Source organism: Acomys minous, assembly GCF_964271855.1.
Source record: "Acomys minous genome assembly, chromosome: 16".
Lineage (NCBI taxonomy): Eukaryota > Metazoa > Chordata > Mammalia > Rodentia > Muridae > Acomys > Acomys minous.
Genome location: NC_140498.1, coordinates 52305223 through 52319994, shown reverse-complemented (window position 1 = coordinate 52319994; position 14772 = coordinate 52305223). Strand labels below are relative to the sequence as shown.

General features: G+C 45.9%; 1 protein-coding gene across 2 annotated transcripts in view; it reads right to left on the bottom strand.

Moving 5' to 3' along the window:
- The window catches only part of ABCC1 (ATP binding cassette subfamily C member 1 (ABCC1 blood group)), a 99850-nt gene that overhangs the window by 44059 nt on the left and 41019 nt on the right, over positions 1-14772 (bottom strand). For both annotated transcript variants that reach the window (XM_084761261.1, XM_084761262.1), the window contains exons 6-10: positions 11382-11443; positions 10099-10230; positions 6750-6983; positions 6054-6231; positions 3701-3862 (exon numbers count right to left, since the gene is read on the bottom strand). In XM_084761261.1, coding sequence (XP_084617387.1) covers positions 3701-3862; positions 6054-6231; positions 6750-6983; positions 10099-10230; positions 11382-11443 — 768 coding nt within the window. The remainder of the gene's footprint in view (positions 1-3700; positions 3863-6053; positions 6232-6749; positions 6984-10098; positions 10231-11381; positions 11444-14772) is intronic.

Genomic DNA, 14772 nt, shown 5'->3' with positions numbered 1-14772 from the left:
CTCATACCCAGGTGAGTGCTTATGTGGGGTACAATATACAGGTGTGTGTGCATGCATTCAGAACTCGAAGTTAGGTGTCGTTCCTCAGGATGCTATCTGCCTCGTTTGTGAGACAGGGTCTCTCTCTGGACTAGAACTTGGCTGGTTAGGCTAGGCTGACAAGTCAGTGAGCCCTAGAAATCTGCCCTTCTCTGTCTCATTTGCCACAATCCTTACAATAGAGGATTTCTGATTTTTTTTTTTAATGGAGAGATCAAAATTGAGCCTTCATGCTTGCCTGGCAAGTACTTTGTAGACTGATCCATCTCCCTGGCCTTACCAAGAAGGAAAAAATTAATGGATTAATTCCATACTTACTATGATAAAAAAAAATGTATTATATGCATGTGTCTGTGTGTATATATGCCACATGTGTGCACATGTAGGCCAGCAGAGACCAGAAAAGGGAATCAGATTCCCCTAGAGGAAGATTTCAGGCAACTGTGAGCTACCTGAAAAGAGTGTTGAAAAGCAAGCGTGGATTCCCTGGGAGAGCAGCTAGCACTCCTAACCCCTGAGCCATCTCTCCTGCCAGTGCACTGCTTTCTCACATAATATACTGAGAAATAAAGTTTTATAACAACTTTCGATACCAGCTTAGTCTCTCCAAGGATCACATGCTCATTTAGCCAATGATCACAGTTTGGGACACTGAGGAAACACTCTGTTACAATAAGTATTTCTGGGGGAATAGCATGGGTCATAGGACCCAGAATAAAAAGCCAACCTGGTCCTCAGCAGCCACCATGCCTGAGTAGAACAGTCTTATTGTGTAGCCCAGACAAGCCTCCAAGTTAGATCCTTCTTTCTTTACGATTCACTAACAATCCTGGCGGCTTCTCAACATCTCCCATGGATTACAGCTCTGAGGAAAAGGTGCACTCCACAGTATATACCTGAACACTTGTATTTAGCTATTTATGTTCTACGTGGGGCTGGAGAGGTACTACAGAGCTTGCTCCTTAAGAACCAGGTCCTGGGTCTCGTGTTTTTCTTTCTCAATTGCATCGTCAAAAAGGTTTTACTCACCACTCATCTCTGTCTACACAAAACAGAGGGACTGATGAGTCAGTGGGACTCTAAGCAAGAGTGCTTGCCACCAAGCCTGGTGACCCCAGGTCCCATATGGAGGAAGGAGAGAACTGACTGGCACAAGTTGTCCTCTGACCTTCAGATAAGCTGTGACACACAAACATGCACACAAATAAATGCAAATTTTTAAAGTTTAAATGTAAACTCCATTCAATGATCCTTTGTTGGTGTGACTGGGTAAAACACCCACCAGAGCCGTGGAGACTCCAATGTGACTTGTCCCCAACAGGAGACAGGGAACAGTACAACTTCAGGCCAAAAATCTACCTCAAAAGATCAAATCAGACACAATCCTATGCTAAGGATACTGGGACTGAAAAAAGGGGGAAGAACTGGGGAGCTGGGTCAGTAGGTCACATGTTTGTCCTGTAAGTGTGTGGCCTGAGTTCAGATCCCCAGAACCCAGGCATGTACATCTGTAAACCCAGAGACCTACAGGGTTGGGGAGGTCAAGCTAGGAAAGTCCTGGAAGCCTGCAGGCCAGCCAGCCTAGCATACATCCTGTCTCGAACAAGATAGACCATGAGTACCAACATCCAAACTTATCCTCTAAGCCCGGGTCAGAACACAGTCTGCGAGTGGATTTGTATGAGAATTCTGAAGGCTTATGAGAATACTCCAACCAAACACGACAAGAATCTTATGACTACAGTTTCTTCAAAACATAAAATTGTTTTCGGAAGGTATTTTCGTGCTCCTCTCAGGTGCAGCATATAGTGAATTTACTTCAGACTACTCGTTATTGCTGCTGATGTTATTCAATTAAATGTTTAAATTATTGTTTACACACCTCTATTACAAAGCATGTTTTTTGCTAATTGGGGTGTGTCCTTACAGCTCAAACTCATGAAAACTTTACTCATGGGACCTTTCTTAACCCTCAGAGTATAAATTGTCTGGGGCTCAGAATAAAGTTGACTATTGCATGAGACTTTAGTCTGCCCTGTATTTTAGCTCCATTCCCCCAGGTCCTACTGCCTCTAGAGCGGTGACACTCATGCCAGTGTGTCCGCACTCACACGTGTGGATGTGCATGCTATGCCTGCGTGCACACACATACATAAACATTAAGAAAAGAATGGAAAGTGGTCCACCTAGGATGGAGTAAGGAGGGTAATTCCTCCACATGAAGATGGAGCTCAGTGGTAGAGCACTTACCTAGAATGCAAAGGGACTCAAGTTCTATCCTCAATACTGGGAGAAAAAGAAGGAAGGAAGGAAAAGAGAGAGAAGGAATTTCTGAAGGAAAGGGGAGGGCATGGGATGAGCCAGGAGCCTTCTGGCTCACCATCTTCCCAATCGTGGAACTACCCATCAGAAAGACTATCAAATCATTTAGCAACAGAGAGGATTCATAACTCAGGGTGGTCAATCAGAGATCTCTCCTTCCTAGGCCACAGCCATGGTTCAGGGGTGGGTACAGGTCTGAGCTGGTTAATCCCAGTGCCCAGGCAAGACCTGTGGAGGTAAGGAATGCTCTACTCTCCTCTTGTATTATTGCTTGTGAAAATGATACAAGACCAAAGCTATGGGCCAGGTGCGGTGGCGCACACCTATAATCCCAGCGCATGGGAACCAGAGGCAGGTGGATCCCTGAGAGTTCAAAGCCAGCCTGGTCTACAAATCAAGTCCAGAGGCCAGGTCTACACAAAATAAACCCTGTCTCAAGAAACAAAAAAAAAAAAAATTTTTTTTAAGACCAGAGCTATAGAAAACATAAGGCCATAAATGAAGCCAATTAAAGAAAGCAGGGTCAAAAAATAACGAGAGAAGAATGGAGCCTCTAAACACTGCAGCTCTGGATCCGTCCATGCCTGGGGGTCCCTGGGCTGTATGAGTACTCCTCTCCCACAATTCCTCTTGTCTGCTAAGGCTAAGATTGATTTCTATTCCTTACATGTAAGAGACTCTCCGCCAATATTCTTAGATTCTAATAAATGAGTTTGTTTCACATTTGAGGTGGTACAGTGGGAGAGAACTGGTGGGTTAACAACATAAAGGGTTAATTACATAGAGTTCAAAGACTAACACAGTTAATCATGGTGATACACGCCTGTAATCTCAGCTCTGTGAGTCTGAGGACAGCATGGTAGACATAGCAAGTTCCAGGGCAGCAAGGACTATGTCTCAAAAGGGGAAAAAAAAAAATGCTGGGTTTAACACTGTACATCTGTCTTCCCAGAGGTGGGGTAGGGAATGCAGAAACAGGCCTGGAGTTCACTGGCCAACTACCCTAGCTATGAGCCCCACTTATTCAAAAAAATAAGGTGGAGAGAGATTGAGGAGAACACCTGAGGTGCACCTCTTGACACACACACATATGTACATATAGCCCACATACATACACACAGAAATGACAACACATACATACCAAGCCACCAAATGGAACTTAACCCAGATGACATAAGGAACAAAATAAAATAACCAGAAACTGGACAATGGACCAAAAATGGTAAAATGTAAAAGACAGCAAAAATCATTCTTTCCCACCTATGCCCTCTCTGTCAGTGCCTAGGTGAAGCCAACCTCTCCTTCCTGCACTAGAAGGAGACCAAGGGAAAACACACACCAGCCATAGGAGGTAGAGGGCCATGATGACTTGCAGAGGAGCTGACCAGATCATGTTAATGTACGTGGCCAAGTCCATGAAGCGCTGGGCGTCCACAGACATGAGGTTGACGATCTCCCCAACTGTGGAAGACTTTCTAGCTGAATTGGTGATCACAAGGGCCTGTGAGATACAGGAGAGGGGAAAAAGTGAACCTACAGATGAAGGTAAAGGTCCTTGAACAAGACTCTGCACAGTGGGAACTGCTTTTCTTTCTCCTCTCCATCCTGAGTGTTCCCCGCACTTTCTAAACCACGGCCTTGCGTGCTTCAATATTCAGGCCCATCACCTGAGGGTAGAACCCTGTGGTTTCTTGGTTTCTTGATCAGCAAGTCTATGTTTAGGCTAGGATTCTGGATTTCTAAGAAGTTTAAATGTCATGTCCATGCTGTTGGCACCAGATCCCAACAGAAGGTTCTTGGCCTTGGCACCAAGACACTGGGAGCTGGACAGTGCTTTGTTTGGCCAGTCTGCATACTGACTGCAAGACAATCTCTGGCCTATACACAGAAAATGCCCTTATCCCAAGCTGTGATATTTAAAGTGTCTTGAGGTGCAAGTAACTGTAGCAGAGACATCCATCCAGGACATTTGCTGTCAAACACAGTTCTACACAATTATCTGAGAAAGTCTTTAAAACATACCTATGCCACTAAGCATGACAGGCTTGACTTCAAAGTCCCACTGGTCTAGGTTGCAGTCTACACACCAAGACTCAAGAAAACAGATGAGGGTCCTTTATTTATTATGTGCACCTGCACGCTGGAAGAGGCCACTAGGTCTCATAGACGGCTGTGAGCCACCATGTGGTTTCTGGGAATCGAACTCAGGACCTTTGGAAGAGCAGCCTGTGCTCTTAACCTCTGAGCAATCTCTCCAGCCCCGGTGAGTGTACTTTATAATCAAGGGTGAAAAACACTAGGAAAACTGCCTCTCTCGCCATCCTGTGAGCCACACGGTGGTACTGCCCCAGAGGCCAGGGCATGAGTGACTGGAAGATTACTGGGTCCCTTTTAGTTACGTACTTGTTTTCTAATGAGAGAGAGAAAGAAATAGTGTGGATTTGAGTATACGGGAAGGATCTGGAAGGCGTTGGAGGAGCGGAAACCTTGATCAAAATATATTTTATTTAAAAAATCTATTTTCAATAAATATTAAAATTATGAAAAAATTTGAACAACAACAACAAAAAAGTAGAGTTGCAGCTACGGCCCAAGCTCTATGGGATAGTCCTGCCAGGCTCCTGTCCCTGATGCATGACAAAGTAAATAAAAACACCAAGAGCTCGTCCTCTTTTCAAAAACAACATGTCTTCTTCAGGTCAAATCCAGGCACACCCAGGGTGTGGAACTAGAATAAAGATTTAATATAGATTGCTTTTCTTTTTGAAAAAGAAAACAAAAGCAAACAAACAAAGAAAACAGCTGGGGGTGTTAGGGCATACCTTTAATCTCAGTATTCAAGAGGCAGAGGCAGGTGGATCTGAGTTCAAGGCCAGCCTGGTCTATAGAGTGAGTTCCAGGAGAGCCAGGGATGTTACACAGAGAAACCCTGTCTCAAAAACCAAAAAATTAGGGCTGGAGAGATGGCTCAGAGGTTAAGAGCACTGTCTATTCTTCCAAAAGTCCTGAGTTCAATTCCCAGCAGCCACATGGTGGCTCACAACCATCTATGATGAGATCTGGTACCCTCTTCTGACATGCAGACAGGATACTGATTAAATAATAAATAATTTTTTTAAAAATACCAAGAAATTAAAAATGAAAAACTGTACACACGTATCAGTATGCACACTCAGACACATGCATCCATGGTGCACATGTGGAGGACAGACGGTGTCCTAGAGATGGGGTCTTATCACTACTGTACCCTAGGCTACCTGGCTCAGGAGCTTCTAGGGATCCTCTTGTCTCCACCTCCTGTGTCACGGCTGGGTGTATACACATGCACTTCCTTGCCAACCTTAAATGGTTCTGCGGATCCAAACTCAAGTTGTCACGCTTTCATTTACCTAGTTAGCTACCTCCCCAGCCTCTGAACTTGAGATTTCCAACCATGACTTCATCAAAGATAGCCAGGCTGTCTAGGAAACCCTGATACCCACAGGGATCATATGAGTTCACTGGCATCTCACACATCAGCCGCTGAGGCCATTTAGTTAAGAGACAAAGCCTGATGGTCCCATGTCCCCACAGCCCCTATCCTTTGCTTCTGAGGATGCCGGGATAGAAATCTCCACCCAGATCCTCGAGAGCCCTAGACCAGCCATCCTGGATGTTGAGGTCACAGGATTGGGTGTGGGTGCCTGGCCTACCTTGCGGTAGACAGCGCCCACCACGGCGGTCTTGATGCGCATGCCGCTGACGAAGCAGATATGAAAGTACTGGTGCAGCATCAGCGTCTGCAGACAGGCGCTGACAAACAGCAGTGCTGTGTAGAAGTAGCCCTGCCAGTCAGGGGCCTCCCTGTCATTCACGAAGTTGATAATCAATCTGTGGGGGGGAGGCCAGGAATTTGAGTGTGATACATACAGCAGGGAGAAATATTTCCAAGTCACCATAGTGACTTCCACCTGAGACAGCCAGAAGCCAGACAACGCTTTACCTCTCAGGGGTGATATGACTGCCAGGTGCCAACCTCTTACAACAAAAACCTCCACCTTGGGATTACCACACTGACAGGTCTGTCTCCCCACCAGGGCGGCACCCAAATAGAACACACTAGGACCAAGGTGATGGAGAGAAAGGCCACAGAGGTCCCTTGCTGCCTTCTTGATTGCTACTTGCAGATACTCGTGAGATCTGCCTGCCCTCTTGCTCTGGACAACCCCACATTCTCCCAACTTTGAATTCAGAAGGCTTCTGTGACTTGCAACCAAAGTGGCTGTAACTCAGATAGTAACTAAAGAAAGCTGGAGAAGATGAAGGTAAGGGTAACAAGCCTGCTCCTGCATGTGGCAGGACTGCCCAGGGGGTTAAGGGGAGCCAGACAATCAGGCAAGAGTTCTTACTTCAAGATTTCAGGGCCAGCAAACATCATCAGGTCATGAAGGGCCTTGAAGAGGAAGCTCATGAGAAAGTAGGGCCCAAAGGTCTTGTATAACACCTTGAACAGAGAGGGGTCCCGGTCCTTCTGGGGGGACTTGACAATCAGCGCCTCGACTTCCTCATTCACATCCAAATGGGAACTTGCCTTGGGCTTGTTGGGATCTTTGGGTGGGGCATACACAATCCGTACAGGCTGCCTATAACAAGAGAAGGGTAAAGCAGTTATCAGGTCTAGCAGAGAGGCAGCCCAGGCATGGAAGTTAAGAAGGGCAGAATCCAAGACAAGTAAGTCCCTTATAGAGTGGGAAATCTTAATGCAGTGGGTATGACCCTAGACTATGGGTTCAGATCCTGCCTGGCCCATCTGCTGGCTGCAAATGCAGGGCTCACAGTAAGGCAGGTGTGGTGGCGCATGACTATAACCCTAGTGCTGGGGAGGCTGGGAGAGAGACAAAAATGAGCGACACAATTAGGCTCTGTTTAAATAAACTGGAAGTCCTACCTCTCTCGCGGATGTACAAAGTGAGAGGCCGTAGCAGCATGGCAGCCCCAAGCTTATCATGAGGCTGTAACTAAAAGGCATGGCAGCATGGCAGCCCCAAGCTCTTCTACAGGTACCTCATCCCTATCAGAAGCTCAGCTGGCTGCTTCACATCACAGGAAGTGATTGATCAGTTCTAAAATCTGTGATGGGAACTAAAGAGACCCAGATGAGCCGTCCTGAAAGAGAAGATGAAGCCGACAGATGTCAAGACAGAGACAAGGAAGTCACACGGGCATCAGAATGGTAGAACTAAAGGCCCAAAATTAAACATCCAAAAGCAGGTGATTTCTGTCAAGCCCATTCATGGGGGATGAAAGAGTTTTTTCAAAAACTAGTGACCGGCCAGGGAAGGTGGCTCATGAGCACAATCTTAGCACTTGGGAAGTAAGGCAGGAGGGCTGTCAAGGGTTAAAAGCAAGCATGGACTACATACCATGATAGCACATTATCAGCAAAAAGTAAAGATTTTTTATTTATGTATGGGCATTTGCCTGCATGAGTTTATGTGCACCATGTGAGTGCAGGTACTTGTGAAAGGCAGAAATGGGATCCCCAGTTCCAGGTGATTGTGAGCTACCTGATGTGGGTGCTGGGGCTGTAAGTTGGCCCTCTGTAATAGCAGCATGAGTTCTTATCCATGAAGCCATCGCTCCAACACTACGGAAGTATACTTACAATGGACCTGACTTCTACAGGCAGAAGCTAAGAACTATGAATCCTTCTGAGCACAGTTTGCACAAACTTACAGTCCTAGCACTTGGTAGATGGAGGCAGGAGAGCCTTGAGGTTCAAGGTCATCCTTAGCTACATAGGAAAGAAAATACCAGCCGAGGTAGAGTTAAGGGCCAAAACTTTATCTCAAAACAAATACCACTTCCACCACCACAAAACAAACCACCAATACTACACAAGTTTTCAAGCAGCCTTGACTCACAACGCTTCACTCAGTGACCATCCTTCTGTATAGAGCTGTAGTTCTGTCATGTCCTACAAAGAAAAGTCCTGACAAATACCCCACCAGGCATCCACAACCTGAAGTTACCTAAGGCTAGAACCTTCCCTCCATCACAGACATAAGTCTATACAGACTATATTCTTACATATTTAAATATACAGTGTTCCCTCTTATCCATGGATTTTACTAGCTCTGTTTTCTTACAAATACCTATGATAAAAATTAAATCTACAAGTGAAATAATTTTTAAAAAATGAAACATTTACAATATCTTGTAATAAAAGTGACACAATATGAGTGTGTTCTGTTACTCTCAAAACATCTTCTTATGCTGGTCTCATCCTTGTGATACTAAGAGATGGCAGATTGAGTAAGGCAACGACAGGCAGTGTGAGGCTGCTAACTAAAGATTACTTGACCGTAAGCACAACAAATCTTAGGATCACTGCTGATAGCTGATAGCTTGCTGGTGAGTAGTGAACATAGTGTGGACACAGTAGACAAAAGCATTTTGTCACCTCAGATGACAGAATACGATGGGATAAGAATAGTGCATAATTTAAAATTTAGGAATAGAATTTTAGACTTAGCATTTTCAGATCATGTTTGATCACAGATTAACTAAAACTATAGAAATGGGGAGACCATACCTCAGTCTTTTAAACCAACACCTTTTAGAGCAATTAATAGCTACTTCATTTTGTTTTACACTGTCTCTTTTTAGATGAGCCGTCCTTTACAAATTTGTTCCTTGCATAGTTCCTCAGCTCCCCTTTGTCTAATGCTGTAACTTCTAAACCAGCAACAACAAGAAAAACCTTAAGATGGCTGAAGAAACGAGTGATTACAGTCAACTATTACAGGGAAAGGGGGTAGGGGAAACAACCTCTGGCTCCCAAATCTCCTGAAAAAATGCTTTTCATCTGTCAGAACATAGCGCACCAGTAGTCTTTAAATAACACTGGAACGTGGAGCTAAGGCCTTGTTGGGCTTCGATTTAAATATATATATATTTAACTTGCCTAAAAATAAAGTGGCTCAGTGGTTAAGAGCACTGCATGCTCTTCCAAAGGTCCCAGGCTCAATTCCCAGCACCCACATGGCAGCTCACAACTGTCTGAAACTCCAAGATCTGACACTTTCACACCAATGCACATAAATTTTAAAATTAAATAAAAATATTTTTAAAACTGGTAAACGGTAAATGGTAACTGGGAAGGTTCCAAAACTAAGAAGAGGGTAAATATCCCCTAATGATAAGGATGGCCATCAAGGCTAGATATGAAACTCAATTCTGCTCTATAAGAACTCTTTGAGCCATGAGATCCCCAAGATGGAGCTTGCAGGTCAATAGTTTTTACATCTTCTCAAGATGTCGACCCTTTAGTAAACCTGGAGCCATATGAGTCGTCCAACATGGGTACTTGGGAAGCAAACTCAAGTCCAACACACACAGCTGAGGGCTGTGGCCAGATGAATCAACTCCCAGCCTGGCAGATGGCCTCTACTCTGGAGAGTAGAGAGCTGATATGCCTCCACGTCCACTCATTCATACCTTTTGGAAAGCTAATCAGTGACTTAAAGATGCAACTTGCAGACAGCACAGGAGTGAGCTGTTGGGAGCTCCCTATGGTGTTAAACACTTCCACTGAACTCCATCTGACAGATGAGGACCGCAGCCTAGGGGAGGTGATGCGGTTTCCCTAGAACCAAGAAGGTAAGGAGACTCGGGCCACCGTGGCTACAGGGAGGAACCAGGTCTGCCTCAACCAAGCCTCCCCTGCCTGGGAGGACACAGTGGTTGGGCACTCACTTTCTGGACTTAGCACATTCCTTCTTCCAGTTATTCACCAGCACAGGCACCACTGCTTCTGACGTGTCCTCCTGATTCAGTGACCAGAGGTCGCTGCTCTCCAAGGGCTGGCGGTAGCCCTGCACCATCATCCTGCGAGCAAGGCACAAAGGGAGACACAATGAGCATTGAAAGAAGAGTGCCGGGGCTGGAGAGATGGCTCAGAGGTTAAGAGCACTGGCTGGTCTTCCAAAGGTCCTGAGTTCAATTCCCAGCAACCACATGCTAGTTTACAACCATCCACAATGAGATCTGGTGCCCTCTTCTGGCCTGCAGGCACATATGCAGTCAGAATATTGCATGAAAGAAAGAAAGAAACAAACAAACAAACAAACAAGAGTGCCATGGGGCTCCCCTCACACACCAGCCAGGACTGGAAAAATCTGAGAATGAGTGGGCATGAAGGTCTTTTAAGGAAACAGAATGGGCCTCAACTTAACAGACAGGTGCATGTGTATCTAGAAAGAAATATTTGGGTGTTTCTAATTTTTGATCTCCTTTATAAATTTTATGTTTAATTAATTTATTTCAAACACGGCCCAATTAGCCCAGATTGGCCCCAAACTCTCTATGTCTCCAAGGATGACCTTGAACTTCTGGTCTTCTGGCTTCCTATGAAAATATCAGCCAATTCTAGGTGTTTTCTTGTTGATGGTCATGTATATTTTCCTTATGTATTTCTTTATGCATATATGACTTTGCTATAAGGGGACAACAACAATACCAACTACTCTGTATCTGTGAGTTTGGCAAAGTTTTGTCTTCACAGGACATATCTTTCTTCTTCGTCATTACTCCTTAAGCAGAAGAATATGGCAGCTGTTCATAATGCATCAGGAGTTGTGCAGCGTCCAGAGATAATTCAGAATACAAGGCCGATGGGGTTAAAGGCAAATGCTAGTCTACTTTATATAGAGGGCTGAGCAATCAGAAAAGTGTGGTATCTGTAGGGTCCTGGAACCAAGCCTGCTAGGGTACCACATTAAATAGTTACAAATTCCTTCAAGCCAAAGGCAAGCCTAAGAGCAAGCCAGCTGAGAGCCTATGCCTGAAGCCAAAGGTGCTCACAGCCTGTATATTAATCATACTGGAGCTCATAAAATTGAAAGCTATTTTCACCTCAAGATATAACGTGCAGACAGTAGGGTAGGAAACTATAGGGAGCTGAGCTGTGGGGAAGCATTCATTCACCACTGCATCCATGCCCCACTATCCACTCCACCTGGAGGCCCAACCTTACTTACCCTGTAATCCACCAGAAAGTGATCCTGGAAAGGAAAGAGGCGCTGGACTCCGGGCACGGATTCTAGGAGACAGAAGGCACATGGGAGGGAGGAGAAGGGAAATCCAAACTTAACTTTGCACATCTGGGAGAGCTGGGCAGAGCTGCCCATTCCTCCTGCAAAGGGCTATGGTCCACATCCTCACACTTCTGCATCCCACATGGACTGCTCTCAAGACCCTCAGGGGAAAACCAGAGCCCATCCCACCATTTTCACCCAACGAATGTTTCTTGAGTACCTACTATGTGCAAGCACAGCACAGCACCATACCAACCCATCTCAGACATCTCCACAGCAACGCCAGCGTTTGCAGAATGAACAGAAGGCAACCATGTCAAGAGGCAGAATAGAAGGCAGCTATATCAAGAGGTAAAGCAAGGCATTCCTCACAAAAGCAATGTATACAGAGACCCAGAAATATGGAGAAGCACGGTAGACCCAGGGACCCAGAAGGGACTTAAGAAGGCTACAACAAAAGGTGAGGCACAGTTCAGTGGCAAAACACTTGCCTAGACTGTGGAAATCCCTGGGCTCAGTATCTGGCAGGAGAAGTGGAAGCAATCTGTGACAGGGGCTGTACAGTCTGTACTGGAGGACAGGGTAGAAGTGTTGGTCTCCATGCCATGGGAGAGAGTCTTTAAAACTCTAATGATACTCTGCTATGCTTGCAGACAAGAGCCTAGCGTGACTGTCTTCTGAAAGACTTCATCCCGCAGTGGATGGAAACAGATGCAGAGACCCACAGCCAAACAAAAGGCAGAGCTCTGGGAGTCTTGTGGAAGAGTAAGAGGAAGGACAGCGGGTGCTGGAGGGGTAAAGGACAGCACGAGAAGACCTACTGAGTAAACGGACCTGGGCCCATGGGGGGCTCACTGAATCACCAGCCAAAGAGCATGCATGGGCTGGACCTAGACCCCCACATGTAGATAGATATGTGGCTTGTTCTTCATGTGGGTCCCCTAACATCAGGAGTAGGGACTGTCTCTGACTCTGTCGCCTGCCTTTGGATCCCTTTCCCCTGTCTGGGCTGCCTTGTCTGGCCTCAGAGGGAGAGGGTTCACTTAGTCCTGCTCCAACTTAATGTGTCATGGCAGGTTGGTACCCATAAAGGGCCTCTCCTTCTCTGAGAAGGGGACGGGTAGTAGAGGGAGAGGTTGCGAGACTGGGACTGGGGACGGATTGCTGTGATCAGGATGTAATGTGAATAAATAATTAATGGGGGGCGGGGGAGAGAAATGTAGGAGCCATAGAGATTTTGAGTTAGCTATCAAAAACTTCTCTTTCCAAGAGCCAGAAGGCCAGCTCAGCAAGTAGGTGAGAGATTACCAGCACAGAGCTCAAGCATTTAATATGCGCACACTGAGATCTCAATTCCAAAATGGCCACCGTGAAGGGACAGCAAGGGTTTTCAACAGGGTTTTCAACCAAGACTGCTGCTCACAGTCTCAGAGTTTTGCTGAGAAAAGGCATTCAGAGAGCAGGACTCTAATCATGGGTACCCCTTCCAGTCTGTGGACCCCAGTTCCACTCCCACAGCTCTAGAAGCTGCTGCTTTGGGGATAAAACCAGGGTATCATGTTTCTGTTTGAAACTTCCAAAGTATTCTTGGCAGAGTCACTGGGCATGAAGCACACAAGGTAAGGCCAGAACACTACGTTACACCCCCACAGCCACTAGTCCAAAGGTGAGCGGGAGCGTTCAAAGCCCTAGAAGCAGTCAGCAGGGGCTCTGGCTGGCAAAAAGGGTGAGTTAGAGAGGCGGTCTTCCAAAACACACCACACTATGAGCCATACACAGACCTATATGGATGCTAAAAAGACACTTAGTAACACAAGCCAGTTTTCTGCTATGCAGATTAAATGGAAAGAAACAAGAATTTCTTTTCCTTTTTCTAAACAAAGCCCCCATCAGGGCAGTCAAAGAGAAGAGAAAAACTGCAGCTAATAAGTGAAGCAATTGGTCCGTGTAATGACACGACAGTTCATTTTGTAACCACAATGCTTTGCTGCAATGTTCAATGATGTTAAGAGAATTGTTATGAGTGACATTGAGCCAGATAATGGGCGTATGTTTTTCAATCCTTATCTCTCAAATATTATTACTGAGTAAAGATTCAAGGGTACTTTATCGCTTTTGCAACTTAGTTGCAAGCCAGCCATGGCTTTCCACACTGCAATCCCAGAAAACTAAGGCAAGAAAACTGCTATGAGTTTCAAGGCCAGTCTGGGCTACACAAATCTTTTTGGGTTTAATTAGGCTATTTTAAAAAATAAACAAAAAATAGGGGTGGGGGATGCTTGACCATCATGCAGCAAGCTCTGGGTCCTATAAAATCGGGTGTGGTAATGCATGGCTCTAATCCCAGCACTCTGGGAGCAAGAGGCAGGGGGTCAGAAATTCACGGTTTTCCTCAGCAGCTACAGAGTGAACACCAGAGCCAGCACAGAAAGGAGAGCCTATCTCAACAAAAAGACAAAAAGAAAATCCATCTACCTAAGCAACGCATATGAAAGTACTTGTCCAGATGTCTTGGGGGTTAAAATTCACAGCCGCTCACTGCACCACAACTGATTTCACATAAATGGCAAACTGCAGCTATCCAGACCAAGAGAGGCCTTCAGAAACGGCAGGCTCCCTGCTCCACTGCTCACTAGACTCACACAGGAGCATCTGCCAGAACAGTGCTCAGTCCTCACCCTAGCCCCAGGAGTGGTAGGTGGAGCCCTGGCACGGGGCCGACATAAGCCCAGGTCCAGCTCCATCAGACCCTCGAGTCTCCAGCAGCCGTGCCTCGTTCCTGCTACTCCAGCCACAAGGAGAGACCCACCAGCAAGCACAGGAAGCTCATGTTCTTGGCAGGACATTCTAGATCTCTCTACACCCTCCAGGAGCTTCATCGACTCCCAGGCCTCCTCCCTCCTCTGGATCCAACCAAGGACATTGAGATTATATCTGCAATTGCAGCCACAAGGCTCTGCTGCACGAGCACAGAGGGAAATCCATCAACTTGGAGCTGGTTTCTTGAAGCCTCCATCTAACTCGGGAGGACTTCTTTGATAACAAAGATATCTGGAGCTATAATCAGCCTCAGCAGCAGCAAATTTCTTAGAAATAGAGAGTTCTAGCCATGGCCTGCACTAGACTATCAAAAGGGTGGGGGTGGGGCAGTAATCTATCCTCTAACAAGCTCTAGGTATAGACGTGTCCCCTGCGGAAAGACTCCTGAACTTCTCTGCTCTTACCCTGTGGGTTTTCACCTATAAACCAGGAGGTTGAACATGCTAAAGGAACTGTACATTGCTATGCCAAAGACTGGTTAAACTCCAAGGCCCGATAATAACACATTTCCAGG